The sequence below is a fragment of the Melospiza georgiana genome, chromosome 4 (assembly GCF_028018845.1).
Source record: "Melospiza georgiana isolate bMelGeo1 chromosome 4, bMelGeo1.pri, whole genome shotgun sequence".
Taxonomy (NCBI): domain Eukaryota; kingdom Metazoa; phylum Chordata; class Aves; order Passeriformes; family Passerellidae; genus Melospiza; species Melospiza georgiana.
The window spans coordinates 2,967,588-2,990,342 of NC_080433.1; the positions used below are offsets into that span (position 1 = coordinate 2,967,588).

Genomic DNA, 22,755 nt, shown 5'->3' on the forward strand with positions numbered 1-22,755 from the left:
TGAGAAGCCTTTGAACACGTAAAAACAAATTAGATAATTTGCTGTTGTTTGCCAGTCACGATGACTTGCACTGAGGTGAAGAAGAAGGAAAGTGTGAAGAGGCTTCTTCTGTTATTTTTGGGTATCTTTTGCCATCTCTGAGCCTTTCTGCCCTGCAGTCATCCAACTGGCAGGGAAAAAGGCTGGTAACTTGTTCCATTTCTGCAGAGTTTCAGAGATGTATTAATTCATAGAATCATAGAGTGGTTTGGGCTTGAAAGGATCTTAAAGATCATCTCATTCCATGGGCAGGGACACCTTCCACTATCCCAGGTTACTCCAAGCCCTGTCCAGCCTGACCTTGGACACTTCCAGGGATCCAGGGGCAGCCACAGCTGCTCTGGGCAACCTGTGCCAGGGCCTCCCCACCCACAGAATAAATAATTTCTTCTTAATATATATCTCATGTGTCTAATATCTAATCTATTTCTGATCATTATGGTGGTGAATCTTCAGGAAATCTGCCCTGGTGCACAACAGCTCCATCCTTTCTCCTCTTGTTGAGATGTCCAACCAAACCACCAGAGGATCTGAGAAATGATGGAAAAGGGTTTTTCTGAGAGCAGCAAATCCTACCTTAATGCACATCTTGTTTTCTTAGAGCTCAGCCTCACCTTGTGAGTGACTAATCAAGGACCTGCTCGTGTGATTTCGAGGAGCGGCTCAGGGTTGGAATGAGAGATACAAGAAACATCTGACACTCAGCACTGTGTCCCTGCTGTTTTTCATAACAGTTGGGCTGCTCATCTTTGTCATGCAGGATTATCTATCCCACAGGACAGAGTGATCTCAGAATGCAGCAGGCTAATGTTCATCTGTCCCCGCCAACACAGCATCCTTGACAAAACACCGGGAAGAGCTTATGTTGTTTTGAAAGCCCAGCTCAGTGCAGTGCTGTTGTAATGCCTCAAGTGGCTACAGGGTTTTCTGGCTCTCTGGATATCTGTCAGGACTGCTGAGATCCCTGTGGCACCCTGCAGTCTGAGGGAGGAAGGACAATTCCCCATTCACACAGTCCAGGGTGATGTCTTGGCTTGGAAGAATTTGCTTTTCTGCATTGTAGCATCAGCTGCGTTCATCGCTTTGGGGGCTGGCCAAGGAGAAACATTCTCAGGATGTTGAGGCTGCAGATAAGAGGTGAGGCTGGAATGTGAGTCCTGCCTCTCTTGGGGCATCTCCAGGAGCCCAAACCCTCCTTTCCTGCCTGCACTTTGAGTATGAGTCCATTTGCTTTGGTGTTATCCCACGTTGCCATGGATCTCGGGGAGGGAAAGGATGATAAGAGCTGTGATATCGTGGTCTTGACCTTCCCACTGTGGGAGCCAAGCTGTGATGATTCCTGGGGCTTCTGTCCTGGTTTCTGAAGGAAGTGACCTCTGTGCAACCTCCAGCCCATCTGTTCCTCTGTCTCCTCCATCCACTGCCAAGCTCACTGACCATTCTGGGCCTCGTTGGGCCAAAGTCTGGAGCCCTCAAAGTTCCAGAGAGTCTGGAGTTCTCAGGTTCCTACTGGCTATAAAAATGCACAGCTTTAGAGGAGAAATAGGCCTTCAGTCCTCTTAGGAAGAAGGCACTACAGCTTGGGCTCAACCCTCGTTAGATCCCAGAAATCCCCATGGGAGGGTGTTGTCATGGGAATGCCTCCCACTTCTGAGGAATTCTGAGTTTGATAATGTCCCTTGGCACTGGTTAATAATGAACTTCGTTGAGGAGTGACAGGTCAATGTCATTATCATAGAATCAGAGTGATTTTGGTTGGAAGGGACCTTAAACATCCTCTAATTCCAACCCCTCTGTTGTGGGCAGGAACATGCATAGAAGTTCTTGTGAACTTCTGGTAGAACTCCTTACAGAAGGCTGGCTGGGAAGGGTGCAGATTTATATAGGCATAATTAGAGAAGGAATTAATTACTGTTTTATGAGCTGTCTGTGCTCCATGCCTTCCACAGCTTTGCACAATCCACTTTTCCTGTGTGAGTCGTTCGGAAGAACTCCCTTACTTAACCAGGGTTTTCCTTTAACAAAAGGCAGATTGCCCAATTAAATACATGGTTTTCTTGTCTCTTGCACACACAGCACCTTTCTCAATGCGCATATTCATATTATTTATTATTTCCAAGCTCAGGAAGCATCAGGACTGAGGCTGCTCATGTGTCCCCAGCAGCCTCTTTTCAGCAAGCAGATGGACCTCATGACAAAACCATTGACTATTTTTGTCACTGGTCCACTCCCCTAATCCAGTGACCAGAAGGCTCCTGCTCTCTGGATCATTACTTCTCCTTCTGAGAGTGTGTCAAAGCAGCAAAGGGCTGAAAGAAAGCTAATGTTGTGTCTCTATTTAAAAAGGATAAATGTGGCGCTTGGATAATTATGGCAGCCTGACCTTGATCCTCGTGAAATAATGGACCAGCTAAGAAAGACTCTATTAATAAAGAATTAAAGGAGGGTAAAATCATTAATGTTCATCAGCAGTGATGTGTGGACTGACTTCAGAGGCAGAACAGTCCTGGGCTAGGATCAAGCTCTCAACAGACCTGGGTCATTTCCCAGCGCTGCCTGCCTGGCCTTGGGGGAATCACTTTGCTCCCAATCACCAGGAGTGGGCAGTGAGCCATGGCAGGGGAGGTTGCTTATCTTCATTTAGATCCTGCTTGTGAGCAGCCACTCTCTGGTGATCAGCATCACTCATCACTCCCCAGCCTCCACAACACCAGGCCAGGGGCCCAGGGCAGCTGAGCTGATGATCTCCAGTCCATCAGTGACGAGGCTCTGCTAGAGGTTTCCCTGAGGAATTTTGGATGTTCCATCCCTGGGAGGGTTCAAGGCCAGGTTGAAGCCACCTGGGATAGTGGAAGGGGGTGAAACTGGATGGCTTTCAATGTCCCTTCCAGCCCAGCCCATTTTATGACCTGCTGGTCTCCCTCCAGCTGTGGTACCTGTGCCCTGATCTGTGCAAGCCACCACTGATGTGTGTCACAATCATATTTTCTGAAAAATCCCTTTGCCCAGGATTTTCTCCTGGGAGGCTGAGAAGCCTCAGAGAAAAAGGAAAACAATATTATCTCATTTGCTTCTCCTGTGTTTTGCTGCTTTGGAATGTGGTTGGAGATGGTTTATCCAACAGGTGATTGTTTCATTGGATTCTGCTGTGAGTTGTTTTCACTCTTTGGCCAATCAGTGCCAAGCTGTGTCGGGACTCTGGAAGGAGTCACAAGTTTTCATTATTATCTTTTTAGCCTTCTGTCTGTATCCTTTCTGTATTCTTTAGTACAGTTTAGTATAGTAATATACTATAGTATATTATAATATAGTAACATAAAACAATAAATTAGCCTTCTGAGAACATGGAATCAGATTCATTATTCCTTCCTGCCATGGGGCACCCCACAAATACAATAGATATGTGCAGCTGCCAGAGTGCACAGAGCTAAAACAGAACCAAATCTTTCCCTAGCCTGGCCACCAGCCTCCAGGCCAACTCCCTTTTGCCAGGCACCAGAACCCCTTGCAATGCCTGACAAAAGAGAGCTGGAATTTGCTCCTGAGTGAGTGGAAGACTCTTGACTAGAAAGGAGCCCCCAGAAGTGACAGAGATGCAGGGACTCAATTATTCCTTTGTTGTCTCTGCAGATGTTTACACTTCCCATAAATCCTGTTGCTTTCTCCTCATCAGCTGCCTTTAAAGTTCGGAGCGTTTTCCTCATGTATTATTACTTTTGCTGTGCCAATAAATAAGCACACCATCAATCAGGCTAACAACACTGTAAACTTAGGAAGTGCAGATAAAATATATGGTGCATTAAAAAATTCTTTGACCGGGTGAGCTTTTTTTCGGAGCTGGTTTGATTGCTGCTGGTGCCGATGTAAATTTGGGAGAAGTATATCCAGAAATTTATGGAGCTTGGATTCCTGCCTACAAGGCATTGACCTGATTCCACTTTATAACATAATAACGTTCCCCAGCACTGTTTGTGTAAATTTTAAATATAATTTTTACGACGCTAAGAATTAGTGGTATAATAATGTAAACACAGCGTGGACTGTAACTCACCCCTTCTCCTCCTGCACTGGGGATGGAGAGCTCCTTGCTGCTTCCTTCTCCAGACTAGCCAAGGTCTGGGAAGCTGTGCAGGAGTTTAAAAGGAACCAGCTTGGCAGTCCTGGAGCCCTGGGTTTGCCGTACAGGGTGGTGACCCTGTGTGACTGTGCAGAGGTGTGAGAGACAACTTCAGGAAACAAATTCCAGGCAGTCCCTGCTGCCTCTCATTTGTAAACTTGCTTTTTTCCTGCATTTTATCCAGGTGAAATCTGATTTCTGCAAGGTCAGTGAAAGGTCAGGGGGTTTTTGCCTCTCTTTTGCCTGTTTTCCCCTCTCCTTTTTCTCATTCCTTGTCTGCCTTTTCTTTCTCTTTCCTTGGTCTGTTTTTGTTTTTAATCTAGTTTTTTTTTTTTTTTAATCTAGTTTAATTTACAGAGCATCCAGATGCTGTGGTCCAGATATCTTTATAAAAACCCAATCCCTGCCTCTCAGCTCTTACCCTCTTGACTTGATTACAGCAGAGTGGGCGGGTGACAAAGCCAGAGGGAACGCAGAGAAAACAGAACATTGCAGCTCGGCAGAGCAGATGAACAAAAGATGTATTTGTTTACGTAATAACTGAGTAAATAACATTCTGAGTTTCATTTCTTACAGGGTCCCAAAGGGCCTGAGTGAGTCAATCTTGGTTACCGCTTAGATTCACTGTATGGTCATTTTTTTTTTCAGGCAAGATGCCTTAGATAAGGTACAAATATGTTTGCTGGATGAGGGATATAGAAAGGAAAGTCTTAAAAAAATCCTGTAAAGTTAAAGAAATGGATTTTAATGACAGAAGAAAAGAGGAACTGGATGTTTTGAGTAATGATGAAGTTAGTGCTGGAATGAAGTAATGAAGGAGCAGTGAAGGAATTAATGGTCTGTTCCTGAATGGAGGTGACTCCTACTCTTCTGGGAGAGGAAGGGTGAAAACCCATTGCCAAGGGTTGAGTAAAGAAATAAAGAAAATTAATATCTGTGCAGTGGTGCCCCCAGTGCCCTCAGCATTAGGTGAGCTTTATTTTTGTGCCATGCAAAGTGGAGATACAGCCAATGCTGCCAGGGATGGTGAGGGAGGAGTATGAAGGAAAAGCTGGAAAGGTTCCCTCCCCTGGATGCTCTGGCTGACAAGAGATGCACAAGTGGGGATGGGTGAGCCCCAGTAAAACCTGGGGGCTGTTTGTAGGTGGGGGGGTTCATTGTATTAAACCTCCATGGATGTGTTCCCTGTTCCCATGTGGAATGCCTGCCACCCAAGGTAGATAAAACTCCTTTTCTACTGGGAACTGGAAAACACTTTGATGATCCTTTGGATCATAATCATGGCCAAAAATATTAACAGATAGCCAAACTGTGCAAAATAAGTTGGGAGAAAGCCTGTGCAGTATCACAAGGCTGTGAGACATCCCAACGTGCCATTTCCTAGGAGAGGAACTTAGGATGTTTTGTCAGTCTCCAGCTTATACTGGGAAACAACACAGCGAAACCTCCATGAAATCATAACTCTGGATGTATGAAGCACCATAAAGAAACCAAACTAATTAGTTCAGGGCTAAGACCACACAGCCTCAGAGAAGCCTCCTCATCCTCTTTAGCAGCATCCTCTCAATGGCTCTCACCGGAGACCAACTCAGCTCAGCTCTGATGAAGGCCATAACACACATGTGAGAGAAAAGGTCCTCATATTTCTGAGACTTTATTATTCCTGCTAGCTACAACAAAAACACATTTGCAGGCGCTCTATGAGGAGTTATAAATAAAGAAAATTAAACTACCATCGACCCAATGAGTACAGCTCATTTCATGCAGTGGTTTCACTGCAAAAGCTCTCTGACTTGGTAATTGGCAAAATTTTGGTGATGTGAGGTGTGCATCGCTGCTGATACCAGTAATTGGCAAGGGTGGAGGATATTATTTTAAATGGACTGACTCATTTGAAAGCATTCAAGAGCTAGAATGAAGCTACACACACAAAATGAATCAACAATGATTCTCTGGATTGCCAGCTCCCCTTAGAGTCAGGCAAAAGGTTTAATTTATTATATATCAAAGGCAAAAAAGGGATGGGATTGTGCCCATCCTTGGTGCATTTGTTGGCAGTCTATGATTTTATTTCCCTACGTCCTGTGAAAACTGTATTTTTCCAACCAAGGAGAAGGATGAAGAGAAAGTGTCTCCACTGCAAAATGTCCAAAATAACTCTTTTTTACAAAGCCTTCTGCTTGGGTCTGCTCTGGTCAGCTTGATGCTTTACCCTCAAAAATACAAACCTGACCCATTTTACTCCCAAAATTACAAACCTGGCCTGTTTTACTCCCAAAAATACAAGCCACCCAAAGCTTGATACAGGCTGCAAAAGGAGTTCTGCGTTTGAATCTGAACCCAGAGCCTGGTCCAAGCTCTGAGGTTTTATGCAGTACATCACCCAATGAAATTGCCTTTTCCCCTCCCCGTTTCAATTAGAAAGAACATTAGGTCAATCAGATAAAGCCACATTGGGAGGATTTCCTCTTTATGGCGCTTGCCTCTTCAATTATCTATAATGAACTTCCTCACAGCACTGCAAAGCTTTTTATATGCAAACGAACCCTGTTTTGGGGCTGCCTCAATCACGGCTCGTTAATGAACTTGAAACAAGTGTTATCGGAAAGGTTACAGCACCAGTGGTGGAGGGGGACAGGATAAAGCCCCACAAGAAAGACCAGGCTGGAGGGCTGGGATTGGCCTGCAGGTAGCAGAGTGGACTATCTCCATCCTCCATGCCACAGCCCCCACCAGAGGCTTTTCTCTGTGGCACACATCAAGTGAAATGCCCGCTCCTGGGGAACGGCTGTGCGGCGGCTGATAGGGCTCACCCACCCTCCTGCCCCGCTGATTCCCTCTGCCAGGGCACCTCTCTCTCTCAGCTCCTGGAAACAAACAAGGAGAGGCTGCTGCCAATGTCTTTCCTTGTGCCAGGAGAAAGAGAGGGAGCTGAGGCAGAGGCTCCAGGATTTGTTGGGCAGGTGATGGGGAAGGGTCAGGGGTGTTGAAGATATAAGGTCCCAAATGGTGTTTGCGTCTGCTGGTGTGATCAGTACTGAAAACTCTTTATTATAACCTAGATCACCTCCTTCTTTTGCTCTCTGGGGTTTTTACTGGTCTTAAATCAGCCAGGATTATAGATTATGCATCACTTTTTTGTGCTGAGCAGCTGCAAGGAGCCTTGATGCTGGTGTGCCATGGTATGGTGGAACCACAGGACCCAAGCTTGGGAAGACTTTTCAGATGGTTAAACCTTGCTCTTTTATCAAGAAAAATACTTCAGTGACACTTTACCCATTGTGTGTCAGCCTTAGGAGCTCCCTGGAGAGGTTCCATCACAGAACACAGCAGCAGTGAGGACAGGGAGGGCTGGATCAGGGAGTAGCTCCTCAATCCTGCACCCCCAAGAGTGCAGAGGGTGGCAGTGATAAAGCTCATCCCTGCATTGCAGTACTGCATGGGTTTTCCACCTCCAACCCTTCCTCCTTCCAGCCAGGTTAATGGCATGGCCTGTTAAGCCTTGGCAGCACAAATCAAGCCAGGCCTTGTGCCAGATTATCTCAGGCAAAGAGCCAGTGGATCTGAGGTGGTTCAGCTCCACCCAGCTCCAGGGGCTGTGCTTGGCTCTCCTGTTCTGGTGCCAGCTCAGTTTAAGCCCATCAGTGGCTCTCAGTCACTTCCACCCTGAGCATCACCCTGTAAATGCAGATGAAAAATCATCTCTCAGGCTTCTCAGTCTGGCAGCCCCTCAGGACAGACCCTCAGATCCTCTGGGCCTGGCGAAGGTTCTGGACTTCACTGCAGGGATGCATTGGGTGGTTACTGGATTTTCTGCCTGCCCCTGGCCAGGGATGAGCTCACATCCTCCATGTGCTGAGTGTTGGCTCTGTAATTCTGTCTCTGTTTGGTGAAACTACAGATGTTGCACATCTGATCCATTTCTTTATCTCCCTCAGCTATTTGCTTCACTAAGATGCTCCCACCATCTGCTCTAACAAGATCCCAGGCTCTCAATGAGCCATAAATTCCACTTTTGAACCCTTCCCTACTCTTCTGTCCTGAATCAGTCACTTTCCTCTCGCCCTCACCTTCAATTCCCTGTCTCTACTGGAACCAACTGGATCTGGGTTTAACTTTGGGCAGGACAGGCAAAGGCTGCAGTAATTTCCTACAGAGCTGATATTGCCCCAGAATCCATGAAAGGGACATCTTGCAGCTGTCTGACTGTGCTATGAAGAAGCAGAGCATGTCTACTCTGTCTAATTAAGCTGTGCTAATTAATGAAATTTTAAATGCAGCCACCTGTTAGGCAGCTTTGGGTGCCCAGGGTTCACCTGTGTGAGGAACCCATGAAGAGGCACCACATTAGCAACATCCACTTGGCATTTCTCCTTTTGTGAGCCAGTGGAAAGCTTTTCCAAGGGGTCTCCATGCTCTTTGTGACTGCTGTTTCTTGGCAGCTGGGTCTAGATCTCTGTAATGAATATTTTCTCCTCTTCTGAGCCAAAATAAATTCTCTTTTTAGCAACCCTGACTCCATAGGTTCCAGTAGGTCTTGCTGGAGCTGTGCCTTTTGTACAGGGGCGTGCTGGCTGTTGGGAACTGAGGAATTGTGCTCAGATTTTTGCTTGATTCACTTTTATCATGGCATTGTGACCGAGTTAAGTCTGTGGAGAGAACATGATTGCTTTTCCATTACCTGAATAAACAGGGCAGGTATGAGAAAGCACCAGAGGTGTCTTCCCTGGGTCCTGGAGGCTGAAATAAGCCGGGGAGATAGGAAAGGATGGTATGTAGGAAAGGAGGAAGGAAAGCAATCCCTCCTCACTTGTTTATCTGAGCCTACCCAGGAATGCTCCTTGAGTAGCTCAGTAATAAACCAAAGCCCAGGGAGCTGCAAAGGCTTTGTAATCAGGCAAACTGAGAGGGTTGGGAAGCACCACAGTGTCACGGTGTTCACAGGGATCTTATGCTGAGGGAAGAGACAAGGATTTGACTCCATATTTAAGAAGGCTTGATTTATTATTTTATTATATATATTAAATTAAAACTATACTAAAAGAATAGAAAAGGTTTCATCTCAGAAGGCTAGATAAGCTAAGAATAGAAAGGAATAAATAACAAAGGCAGCTGTCCCAGACTCTCTGTCCAAGCCAGCTGGGCTGGGATTTGCCATTAATTAAAAACAACCAACATGAGACCAACCACAGATGCACCTGTTGCATTCCACAGCAGCAGATAACCATTGTTTATATTTGTTCCTGAAGCCCCTCAGCTTCTCAGGAGGAAAAAAATCCTAAGGAAAGGATTTTCATAAAAAGACATCTGGGACACCACAGGACTCTTCCTGAGGCTGGCAAACCCCTGTGCTGACTTGCTTCGGTGTCTGCTCTCTCCCCAGGACTGCCCCCAGCTGCTGCAGGCCGAGAAGATCCTGGTGCCCGTGGAGGTGATCAAACCCATCACTCTGAAGGCCAAGAACCTGCCCCAGCCCCAGTCGGGCCAGCGGGGCTACGAGTGCATCCTCAACATCCAGGGCAGCGAGCAGAGGGTGCCAGCCCTGAGGTTCAACAGCTCCAGCGTGCAGTGCCAGAACACCTCGGTGAGCTGCAGGGGACACACGCGCCCACAGCACTGTCCCCAGGGGGCATGGGGTCCTGCCACAGCCCTTCTCACCTCATTCAGGGTGCTGGAGTTGGTTATCTGGAGGAAAGAAGGCTCGAGGGAGAGTTTATTGCTCTCTAGAACCACCTGGAGGTTGTGGTGAGGTTGGGGTTTGGATTTTCTCCCAGGCTGCTGGTGACAGGACAAGGGGAAATGGCCTCAAAATGCCAGGGGAGGTTCAGGTTGGATATTAAGAAAAATTTCTTCACTGGAAGAGTAGTTAAACATTAAAATAGGATGAAGGCAAGAGTCACCATCCCTGGAAGAGTTCAAATGAGGTGTACGCTTAATAATAGGGTCTAGTGGGCATGGGGGTGTTCAGTCAAAGGTTGGATTTGATGATCTTGGAGGCCTTTTCCAGCTTTCATGATTCTGTGGTTCCAAACTCAGGCAGGAGAAGGTTGGCTGGTAGCTTGAGACTGCCCATTTTTCGCCTTGGGCTGGCTGGTGCCACCACTCAGTTGTTGCTTCTGGGTCCCATCCTCAGGCTGGGCTGGAGCACCTCAGCTGTGACCCACAGGCAGCAATATCTGCTTAACCTGCTCATATTCCCACAAAAAGGGCTTCCAGTGGGACAGGTGTGGATGTCAACGTGAGAGTGAAGCTTATTTTGGGGGAGTTTGATGATAAAACCCCATATGAACAGTCTGACACGTGCGAGCATGTAACAGATCAGGAAAAAGGTGAGAACACAGAATCCCAGAATGGGTTGGGTTAAAAGGAACCTTGAAGATCATCCAGTTCCAACCCCTTATGTGGGCAGGTGTGACCGTGTTCACAGGGGTCTTAGGATGAGGGAAGAGACGAGGATCTGACTCCATGTTTCAGAAGGCTGATTTATTATTTTATAATATATATTACATTAAAACTATACTAAAAGAATAGAAGAAAATATTTCATCAGAAGGTTAGCTAAGAATAGAAAAAGAAAGAATGATAACAAAGGCTTGTGGCTCAGACTCTCTGACTGAGCCAGCTCACTGTGATTGGCCATTAATTAAAACAACCACATGAGACCAATCCCAGATGCACCTGTTGCATTCCACAGCAGCAGATAATCATTGTTTACATTTTGTTCCTGAGGCCTCCCAGCTTCTCAGGAGGAAAAATCCTAAGGAAAGGATTTTTCATAAAAGATATCTGCAACAGGCAGGGACACCTTGCACTGCACCAGGTTGCACCAAATGCCATCCAAGGATGGACGGGATTAGGCTGAGTCAAACCTTCCTGCAGCCCTCACATGCCCTCTGAGCAGTCTGTCTGTGCCCACCTCCAGTTCCCCACCTGAAGGGCAGGACCTTGCAAGGACCCTGTGTGAGTCATGACAGTGCTGTCACCACAGCAATGTCACTTTTGGGGACAAACCCAGTCAGCACCCAGTGCAGTGGAGGCCCCTGCTTCTCCAGAGGTTTATCCATGTCTCCAGGATATGCATTGAGTCATCTCCATTGCTGCTGCTGTGAGATGATTTATTAGTCAAAGAGCTAATTACAGGCTTTAGCCACTCCACGCTGGGCAGTGCTTGTCACAACACATTCTGCTGCATTAAGCAGGGCTGAGGACTGCAGGCAATTCACACATTTTACATCTGTTGCAAACAAGCAACTTCCCAACCGATGCTCTTTTATTTGTTCCTTTGTCTCCCTCCCTCCCTCCCATCTCTCCCTGATTTCCATTACTGGTTAATGACCTGTGAGCATTCAGGTTTCAGGTTAGAAATGGACAGACTGGGAAGTTCAGGAGGGATGCACATTTTATTTAGAGTGTTATTTTTAAAATGGTGGAAGCTAAGGGGGAATTGCATGGTGGTGGGCAGAGATTATATCTGTCCAAAGAGCCTTAGCAGGCAACAATGACCTTTAATGATCCTTTAGAGTCAGGAATTCTCTGGCACACGTAGGCATTCCAATGAATTATCCCATTTAAGGATTATTTAAGCAGAGTTGGGCTGAACAGGAAAGTAACTCCAGCCAGCCTCAGCATCCCACTTTGCAGAACCCAATAAAAGAGTGGTTTTGACAGGCAATGGCGATTATTCCCACACTACCTGCATGCTCCAAGAAATTGCCAGTGCCTGGGACTGGAGAAGTGGGGTTTGATGAGTCCCCCGGTGGATTTGCTCATAGGATGCCTGAGTGCTGTGACTGTAGCATTTTGACTTTAATGTGTGTTTTCCTAAGCCAGAGCTGCAGAGGGTGGCAGGGCTGAGCCTCAGGCTGGTGCTAAGGCACTGCATGGCCTGACTTGCTTAGTGCTGTCTGCAGGATGCTTGTCCTGTGTTTTTGGTGGCCCAGGTGGATTTAATTCTTCTCCAGGGAGAGAAGCTCATTTGGGAATGAAACCAACTCTTTTCTATCCTGTTTCTGCCTCTTCTCTCCCTCTGCCCTCCCCTTTTCCTCTCCCTCGCTTTCCTCCTTTTTCCCTGTTTTTGCTTCCCTTGTCTTTCCTCCTCTTTCCTTCTCTTGTCTTTCCTTTCCACCCCTTTTCTTCCCCTCCCTTTTGAAGGAGCTTTGACTCTCTGATTTGAGGTCTTTCTTCTTTTCTTCTTTCCTTTTTTTTTCCTCCTGAGAAATGTTATTTCATTGTTGCTTGGAATTTGCCAGACACCGAGAGAAAGAGATGTGGAAGGGAGAGACAGACAAAAGAAAGCAGCATTCGGAGAGATACAAAAAGGCAGCAGAGAAGCCCTGGCTGGTGGAGCAGGTAGCAGAGGACACAGACAATAGGCAAGGAGTGCTGGAGATCTGTCTCCATCATGATTATTTCCTTCCTGCCAGAATTAGCATTCAGGCAGGAGCCACTGCAGCACAATGAGCCTCTGCTCCGGGGGTCACCTGGCTTTGGAGAGAGCTGTCTGAGCCTGTTTGCAAACCCAGCCAACCCCCTCTGACAGAGCTGTTTTACTCAGCACAGTTGCTGGAGGAGGCTCTGAAGGTAGCACCTGCATTGCAGGCTTGGAGGAGGTCCAGGGGAGGGTGGGAGGATGTGCTGTGATGGTGTGTCCCTGAAGGGATGCTGTCCTGCCAGCAGATCCCTCTGTTGGTGCTGCATGCTAGACTAAGCAATCACTCCTGCCTTGTTTTCCAAGATCTGCCCCCTCCCATCTCACACAAGGCACCCAGGAGCTCAAATTTCTCTCACAGAAAAACTTCTGCAAAACTCAGGATTTTTTCTATTTTCACACGGCATAGAAACAGGGAAGGAGCCTTAACTTCTGCTCTGCATTTCCTGATCCCTCAGGATTTACACCAAGGGTCAGAGCCAGCTTAAGCACCTTTTCTAAGTGTCTCCAAGTTCAGTGAAAGATGCTCTGAGGACACCCAGGTGTGAGCAGCCTGTGATGGTGTGTCCCTGAAGGGATGCTGTCCTGCCAGCAGATCCCTCTGTTGTTGCTGCATGCTAGTCTAAGCAGTCAGCCCTGCCTTGTTTCCCAAGATCTGCCCCCTCCCATCTCACATGAGGCACCCAGGAGCTCAAATGTCCCTCTTGCAGAAAAAGAATTTAGGATTTTTCCTACTTTCCACAGGATAGAATCAGGGAAAGAGCCTTAACTTCTGCTCTGCATTTCCTGATCCCTCAGGATTTACACCAGGAGTCTGAGCCAGCTTAGGCACCTTTTCTAAGTGGCTCCAGGTTCAGTGAAAGACGCTCTGAGGACACCCAGGTGTGAGCAGCCTGTCTGTCACTAATGCCACATCCAGCACTGATGATCCCTGGGTGCTCAGCCCTGTCAGGAGGCAGATCTGCCTCTCTCCCTGTCTTTCCCGGAGATATTCCATTTGATAACAGCAATAAGTCTCTGCAGGCAGCACCATTCAGGACAATTATTGTTCTTGTCGAGTGGTTTGAGTCTCAGCTCTGGGCTTTGTCCTCCGTCACACCACCCAAGGCACACAATTATCACTCACAGGGACCCTTCCTGCCATCCCTTATTGCGCTGGTGATAGCTCTGCCAACAGCCTGGACGTGGAGGGATGGGAGGGGATGAAAAGCAGGGGAGCTAAGGAGAAGCAGAAATAAAGAAGTAAAAATGTCAGCAGGAAGGGCTGAAATTGCTGGATGTATAAGGGCAGAGTGCAATCTTCCCAGTGGGAAGCAATGGGAGCCCCAGCACTTCAATCAGCCCAAAATGATCGAGGAAGAGGGAATGGGGAGGGCTGACCCACTGAGCATGTTATGATCAGGGCCATTACCTGCTCCAGGGGCTGATCCCTCATCCGTGCTTGGTTCCTGGCCTTGGCACACCCTGGATCCCACCAGCAAAATCCCTGCTGATGATTTTGTCCTGAATCCTTCACAGCTCTGCCTGCTGTGAGACCCGAGGTGGTGCAGCTGGGAGTGCTGTGTGGCTCAGGGACAGGAGAGAAGTCAGCTCTATTTGTCACATCATTGCACTCCAGCAAGGGATCTCGGTGGCTTTTGACTCCGTGGTGTGGCTCACAGTGAAGGGAGTGATAAAAAAAATAAAAAATTCCAATAGAAAGCAAAGCTGAGAAAAAAAATGAGCTATTCACAGAAACTATGGGAAAACACAGTTGTGGGTTGTGACCGTGTTCACAGGGGTTTTCGGACTGGGGAAGAGATGAGGATCTGACTCCATGTTTCAGAAGGCTGATTTATTATTTTATGATATATATTATATTAAAACTATACTAAAAGAGTAGAAGAAAAGGTTTCATCAGAAGACTAGCTAAGAATAGAATAGGAAAGAATGAAAACAAAGGCTTGTGGCTCGGACAGAGAGCCCAAGCCAGCTGACTGTGATTGTCCATTAATTAGAAACAACCACATGAGACCAATCCCAGATGCACCTGTTGCATTCCACAGCAGCAGATAATCATTGTTTGCATTTTGTTCCTGAGGCTTCTCAGGAGAAAAAATCCTAAAGAAAGGATTTTCCATACAAGATGTCTGCGACAGTGGGTGGCTAAAAGACAAGCACAGGGCTGCGAGTTGTAGAATAAGGGAATGGTTTGGGTTGGAAGGGATCTTAAATCTCATCTAGTTCCAAACCTCCCACTGGGAATGTCACGCTCATGCATCCACTTCTTTAATAATTATTTATCTATATTTAAATGAAAGAGAAACCCCAATAATGACGTGGACTCTGTTTGTGGGTGATACCCAGATACAAAAATTCTGTCCCAGCTCTGGGAAGCAAGGGATGCAAGGAAACAGAATGACAGTGAGCAAGAAGTTTTCTGGATCCAAGGGAACAGAATGACAGTGAGCAAGAAGTTTTCTGCCTTTTTATGGCTGGAAAATTGGTGCAAGCAAGATTAAATGGTTTCCACAGGATTGTGCAAGGGGTTGATGGCAGAGCCAGGTACAGGAATCAATCCCTGGATTTGAGCTCTAATCACAAAAGTGGTGTCAGAGAAAACAGACCAACACTAAAATTCTGCTAAAATGCTGCAGAAGTTTCCCCACTATTGGATATGTTTGAGGTACAAAGGCGAGCTATACCATGAAACCACTCTGGATTTATCATCCTGAGTGTGCTCAAGCCAAATTATGAAAGGGCAGAACACTGCAAGTGGTCAGGCATAGATATGGATTTGCACAAACTGCAGGAGCATCTGATGCTATTGAAGAGTTTAAAAAGCAAAAGAAAGGATACTTGTTGAGTTCTAAACGTTGCTCCTGTGAAGTGCAACAGCTCCTTCTAGTAGATTTTTGGCATTTCCTGAAGAGAGCCAGTCTGTGTTCCAGGCAGCACAGCCTTTCTTTCTCAGGAATTGCCCACAATTTCCTGCTTTGATGAGATTATTGTGATTAGAATCCAGACTGGTCAGACTTAGGGATCAGATTTACATATTCTGGGGTGTGCTTTGCCTGTGTTGGAGGCAGCTGTGCCGGGAAAGGTGGAGACACAAGCCCTGATGGTATGAGCATTGCTCAGGGGTGTCCGGGAAGCTCCACTCTCCTGGAGATCGATGCTCCAGCCCTTTATTCTCCCCTGAAACACATCCCCATCTCATTGTCACGGCTGAGCAAGTCCTTTTCAAAGACTCCTGTTGAGCTCAGTGGGCTTTGAAGAGGGGTCACAATGAGTGAGCAGCTCCTGTGGTCTGAGGAGGACGGAGCATTTCCTCGCGGCTCCTTTGCCAATTGCTCTGTTCCACTGCCCTGCAGCCCACACAGCATCAGATGGGCTCGGGCAGGGCCCATCTGTGTGAGCATCCTCATCCCAGCTGGCTTCATCCTTCACAGCTCTGCCATGGGATTCATCCCCTCACACCCCTTTCCAGCTCTGGATCGAGCCTGATGGGTTAAAAAGTCTAATATGTCTAAAACTCACCTCCAAGGACAGGTAAAAGGAAAAGAACTTTTTGGAGTCACTTGTTTCTTTAAGTGAGCTTGTGGTATTTGTTTTTTGTTAATTAAAATTAAAAAAAAATAAAAAAAAACCAACCCCCCTGTGCTGTTACCAGTGACAGCTGAGATCTACTTTTCTGAGCTTTTATTAGGGGAAATCTTTTCTCTGTTAATGACATGTGGTAAATAGCTTTTTAAATTATTATTAATGTTATTTTACTGTTTTTATTCATTGTGGAATTTCTAGCAGGTGCTGAGTGTTTATTAAGGAAACGTGCTTGGTTGGGGGATTGACTCTGCTGGTGGATTCTTGTGTTTTGTCAGTGGTAGCCCATTTTCATGAAGTCCCTGGAAGACTTGCTTACATTCTCTAAGTGACTTGGCAGACTCACTTCGGAGGTGCAAAGCACATCCAATACTGAACATTTCTGGAAACAGAAAATATGTGCTAACACCCAGACACTTACTGAAACTTGTTTCAAAAATACATATCTATGATTACAGTAGGAAAAAAAAAAAGCCCTAACTTGCTGAAATCAACAATCTCCAGCTTTTAATACAAATACTTGTCTTATGTTTTTAGAGATGAATATAGAATTTTTCAAAACTAGATTGCTTCTTACAAAGGAAAACAAAGTTCTCGCTAAAGCGAAATGGTGAAGGTGGTGTCAAAATTATGAAACATTTCCTCATGGTTCCTTTTCAAATTGCCGGTGTGAGCATCCTCATCCCAGCTGGCTTCATCCCCACAGCTCTGCCATGGGATTCATTCCCTTTCCAGGTCTGGATTGAGCCTGCTGGGTTAAAAAGTTTAATCTGTGTTTGCCCCTGGTGCTGCAGACAGACAAGATCTAAAATCCCAGCTGAGCTCCTGCTGTGGGGTCTTCCATGGGAAGAAAGGCTTCAGAGATTCCCTTGCCTGTCCCTGCCTAGCTCTTCCAGCTCAATCCCAAAACACACACAAGGCTCTGGGAGACCCTTTCTAAGACTCATTTTCTGACTTCAGGATGACCAGTTATTCTGAATATATCCCATTTTCCATTCCCAATCAGTGTTTTCAAAGTGCCGTGCAAAGCAGGTGTTCCTGAGTGGCAGAAGTTTAATTATTCACCACTCTTCAGGCACTCTCCTTCCCATTCCTGTCTCCCCATCCTTGCATCCAGTGGTGTGAGTCCAGACAGCTCTGCATCATCTTGGATCTTGCTGGCAGTGACACCCAAAATTGTCCCAAAAATGCAAATCCTGAATGATGGCATGTCTACTGCAAAGGGCCTGGCTCACCTGGGCTGCTCTTTACCTCCATGGAAACCACAAATACCCATCAATTCCCCACAACTGGATCATAATCACAGCGTTTTTGCAGATTAATGGCTAATTGTGTTTAGTCTGTGCAAAGAGGAATTACTGAGCAAGCAGCTCCCACTCTGCTGTAATGGACAGAAATCACCAGTTACCATTTACTCCCCAATTATAGAGCAATTAATGGATCCAGGAAAACCTACCTGCAAAGCTCAGAGCTTTGGCATCTCTGTGGATAATCACAACAGGAGTTTAAGGGATGGGGGACTCTTTAGTGACTTTTTTGGCCCAGTCAAACCAGCTTGCTGAGTTATATCTAGTTGGAAGAATATTTTTCTTTCAAAGTGGGATTTTGTCATGCTGTAGATCCCAGTGCAGTGGGGGATGCCTGCTCTTAAAATTCTGCAGAAGTTTCCCCACTATTGGAAATGTGTGAGGTACAAGGGGGGATATACCATGAAACCACTCTGGATTTATCATCCTGAGTGTGCTCAAGCCAAATCACCAAAGGGCAGGATGCTGCAAGTGGTCAGGCATGGATATAGATTTGCACAAACTGCAAATTTGATGCTACTGGAGAGGGTAAATCCTGTTGTACACTCTGCTCAGCAATAGTAGCAGACACAAAATGTTTCTCCCCTTCTTTCTTGCTCCCTTCTGTCCTTTCATCAAGCATCTCCTCTTCCACCATGAGGTTTTGGCCTTTTGGTGAGGTGCTGGGTGGAAGCTGCTGATGCAGGTGAGGAGTGGGGTGAGCCCTGGGTGAACTGGCTTGAGATAAATCAAAATCTAGGTGGAAAAAAGCACTCAGCACCACGTGGAGAGGGCCTCCAGAGAGCAGCTTCCATTTCCTTCCTTGGGGTCACCTCTGTGTGCCTTGACTGCCCCTGACAAGTGTTTGTTTAATTCTGTCCAACTCTCTCAGAAGATTTTTTTTTTGCAGCTTTTTAAGACATATTTGCTGGAAACTGGATACTCCTTGCTCCAGCTGAAGCTTTTCTGGATCCAAGTAGGGAAAAGTGATTGCCTCCAGGGGTTTACACATGTAACAAGCTCTATCTGCTCCCTCCCCAAAGGAGAATTGTTTGGGTTTTGGCAGCAATATGGCATTGTTGATTTACAGTCTGTTCATGATCCCCAGCAGTCCCCAGACCCTCTCCTGCAGCACTGCCCAGCCACTCCAGTTTGAGAGCAGTTTGCATCAATTCCTCCTACTGAAAAAAATAGTCCCCATTTGCCAGCATTGAATTTCATTTGGTTGATTTTGGCCCAGTTCTACAATTTGTCAAGTTTGTTTTGAATTCTTAACCCTGGTGTTGAAGGTTCTTATAGCCCCACCAGAACAGTCATGAAATCATCCAAGTCAGTAGTGAAAATACTGAGTAATGACAGACTCAGGACAATATTGCTTTTGAAACATCCTCCCAGCTTGACATAGAATTATCTGACTTTTTTTTTGTTTAATGGTTTTTTGCATAAACCTTATGGTGGCCTTTCTTAGGTCATATTTCCCTGGTTTGTTTATGAGGATCTGCTGTAGGATAGTAGCAAACACTCTCCTGAAATCAGGATAAATCACATCTGCTGCCTCCCCTTTATCCACAAAGTCATTAAGCCTGTCAAAAAGGAAATTAGATTGGGTTGACACAATTTGTTCTTGACAAATCTGTGCTGGCTGATTTTTATCACCTTATCATCTCGCAGGTGCTTATAAATTGATTGTTTAATAATTTGATGTACTTTCTTTCTTTCTGGGAAGCCAAGTTAGGCTGACAGGTCTATAATTACACAGTGGCTCCATTTTCCCCCTTTTTCAGAGGATTTCCCTGATTTTGAGACTTTACGCAGCTTCCAAGAGTTCTTCAGGACACCCTTAGTGTAAATAACCTCACCTACCCCCTCAGCACCTATGGGATACCCAGCAGAGGCACAGCTGGATGCAAGACCCAGAATGTGTGATTTACACCTTAAAGTTGCTCCCAAATTGGGAAAAATACTTTTCAAAGCTGTGCTCAACACCCAAAAAATGGATTTCAAAGTTAAGGCCCATCACGTGCAAACCCGCTTAGACCATGGAATATTTTTCTGACTGATAGGCCAAGAGGGAGTGGCTCTAAATTGGAGAAAGGTTCAGATATATATTAGGAAGGAGTTCTTGGCTGTGAGGCTCTGGCTGTCCAGAGCAGCTGTGGCTGCCCCTGGCAGTGTCCAAGGCCAGGCTGGACAGGGCTTGGAGCAACCTGGGATAGTGGAAGATGTCCCTGCCCATGGCAGGGATGGCACTGGATGATCTTTAATGTCCTTTCCGTCCCCATTCTGGGATTCTATGAATGTTCATCTAATGGATAAATGGGTTTTTGTGAGGGGCATGGTTGATGCTCCACAGCTTTGGGAGCATCCCATGGCATTCTGGCAGGTGCTGCTGATTAGGGAGGTGAGTGACATCTCCATTTCTCTTGTTCTCCACGCTCAGCACCGCCTCTTGCCTCATCCCATCCCCTCCCCACCTCCAGGCACTCTCTAAGTCTGGTTTTGGGGTTTATTTTATTCTTTTTTTTGGTTTGTTTTCTTTTTCCTCTCCCACTTCTAGTACTCGTACGAAGGGATGGAGATTAACAGCCTGCCAGTGGAGCTGACAGTCGTGTGGAACGGGAATTTCAACATTGACAACCCGGCACAGAACAAAGGTAAAAGAGTTATTTCAACTTGTCCTTGGAAGCAGTAACCTTAGCAACGGGCCCTCGCTCCCTACACTTAACAAAGCCGCCACCGTCTCCCCGTGCTGGCTGCCGCACACTTGTTCTCTGCACTCTGCAAATTACCAATTTCTGAGTGCTTTGTGTGCCTCCCCCCAGCCCTCCAGTTCTCTCATTCCACCTGAGAAACACGGCTCTCCCTCCCACTTGTGCTGCTCCCCCTCTCCCTTCACCGTCCCTGCTTCTCCCCGCATCCTCGTGTCTGCTTTTCACGCCCCTCCCTCTCCAGGTTTTTTTTTTTTCTCCCCCTCTTTATTTCTCCTGCAGTGATGCTCTTCAAGTTAACATGCCAGGAGAACGGGCTCTCTGCTCAGAGGCAATTTAGTAATGAGCAGGGGAAGGCAGGAGGGGAGCGGGAAGGTTGCAGCTCTGCAGTGCGAGAATTCTGAGCAAAATGAAATGATGATGATGATGATGATGATAAAAAGGATCTGAAAACCACCTGTGTTTAACCACCACCAACGGCACAGGTTTGGTGTGCCCCTCGCAGAGGGGGCTGCACATCCAGCCACAACCCTGGGTGTTACTGGAGATAGATGGTTTGTCCACATCTTCTTCTTCCTTCTTGTCTTTCCACCCTGGAACCTTCCCCCCAGGCAACCCCTCCCCTTGGCTGCCCTGCATTTGCAGCTCACACCTGCAGATTCTCTTCTTCTCACATCATCACCTCTCAGAAATGTCTCCCTCCCTCTCTTTACCTTGTCGTGGACACTTCCCACACCTTCTCCCACTCAATCTGTCCCCAGCAGGTTCTGCCATGGTGCTGTCACACAGTTCCACACTGTCGTGGTTTGGAAAGACAGGTGTCTGCTAGGGAAGGCAGGAGCATCCCCTGAAATGGAAAATGTAAATCCCCTTCCTCAAATTGTTATAATTTTGAAAGTAAGGGGGGCTCTCAGGCAAAGATATGGGAATAGGAATAACAGTTCTTTATTAGGGAAGAAAATAAAAATGAAATAATGCAGTAAAATAAAACAAACACTGACAGAACCAGAACACAACCTGACACCCTGTGGGTCAGGGTGTTGGCAGAGTCCAATTGGAATTGTGGCTGCAGCCCTCCTGAAGTGCCAGGTGTTGTTCTGTTGGAGCAGGGATCCTGTAGAAAGGTGCAGTCTCTTCCTCTGAAGATCGAGTGGAAGAGGCAGCTGCTGCTCCTCTGGCAATGCAGGGGGCAAAGGCTGCTGTGCTGTGCCAGGCTCAGATTGGATCCAGGTAGGAATGCTTGGCTCCTCCCCTGGGCGGAGCATCTCCCCATGGGATGCTGGGATTGGATCAGCCCTGCAGGGACACTCAGTGGCCATGGACAGCCGAGATCTGCTGGAGGGAGGGTTGGCTGTGGGAGAGATAAAGAAACCTGCCCAAAGAACAGAGAGAACTGCCCCACCTCTGACAGATGATGATGGAATTGACATTGCTTGGCAATCTAGGGCACACACCCACCCTCATGCTGAGGGGTGGTGGGTGAGGTTCCCACCAACACCACATCCAACCTGGACAGCAACACAGAAGGCAACACTTCTCCCCATGGCACAGCCCCATCTGCCCTTCTCCCCCTCTGAATGGCAGAGATCTGGCAACAAAACCCCAAAACTGTGGCTTTTGAGGGTTAAATCCACTCAGCAAACACAACAGGCTGGAAATTCCTGCCCAGCCCTGGCACTCAGGCACAGCCTGTGCTGAAAGTGCCACCCTGCCTCTGCTCTGAAGTTGTCTCCTTCTCTCCAAGCTATGTTTCAGGACACTGCTGATTTCCATGGGCCCAAAGAGTGCCAAGGACTGGGAGAACCTTTAACAGTATAGGTTGAGGTCAGAATTTGGATGCTTGCCTCAGTCCTGCTTAGTTTTGTGCTACCATAAAATGAGCACCCCTGACACAAGGTGATCCACACCAAAAATGTAAATGCTTTTCTTGGTCTGCGTTGAGCTATCCTAGGTGATGTGGGAGTGAAATAAATCTCATAATCACGATGACAATATTTTATGACTGTTAGTGCCAGTAACATAAAACAGACCAGGGGATGAACTCAAGAGTCATCTCCAGCACCTTCTTGGGTTGTTCCAAGCCAAAATGTTGCAAATAATGACTAGGAAAAAATCTGGGAAGCAGCACTGGCTGGTGGCTCTCCCAGATGAGTAATTTGGATATTATCGTCATGATTTTGGTCAGGAGGAGAGTTTAGGCATGTGCCCATAGAGATACCACATGGAAGCAGTGCCACACAGAGGTGGCCAAGATGCCACTGCTTTCACATCCAGCATCACCATGGGCTGGGAGGTTCAAATGCCAAACTGACCCAAACCTGCTAAATTATATACAGAAATACCCACTTGTAGCAGCTCAAGCAGAACAACTCAGCAAATTTGAGGAAATCCCACAAAAAAACTAAGAAAAGAAGTATATTCCATGAGGTCTGGAAAACACTGTATTTGACAGATGTTTTTCAGGCTTTTTGGGGTACTTTTATGTACTGTTCTTGCACACCGCCTGCAGAAGTAAAGAGTTTATGAGATTTTCTTGCATTGGCCAATACTTGCTGACATTAAGGGGGAAGGTATGGAGAGACAGAGCCTTTCAGCA

General features: G+C 46.7%; 1 protein-coding gene across 1 annotated transcript in view; it reads left to right on the plus strand.

Moving 5' to 3' along the window:
• Positions 1-22,755, plus strand: part of PLXNA4 (plexin A4) — a 510,488-nt gene that overhangs the window by 401,508 nt on the left and 86,225 nt on the right. Inside the window, exons 10-11 of the mRNA XM_058021923.1 lie at positions 9,540-9,740; positions 20,009-20,105. Of these exons, the coding sequence (XP_057877906.1) occupies positions 9,540-9,740; positions 20,009-20,105 (298 nt within the window). The remainder of the gene's footprint in view (positions 1-9,539; positions 9,741-20,008; positions 20,106-22,755) is intronic.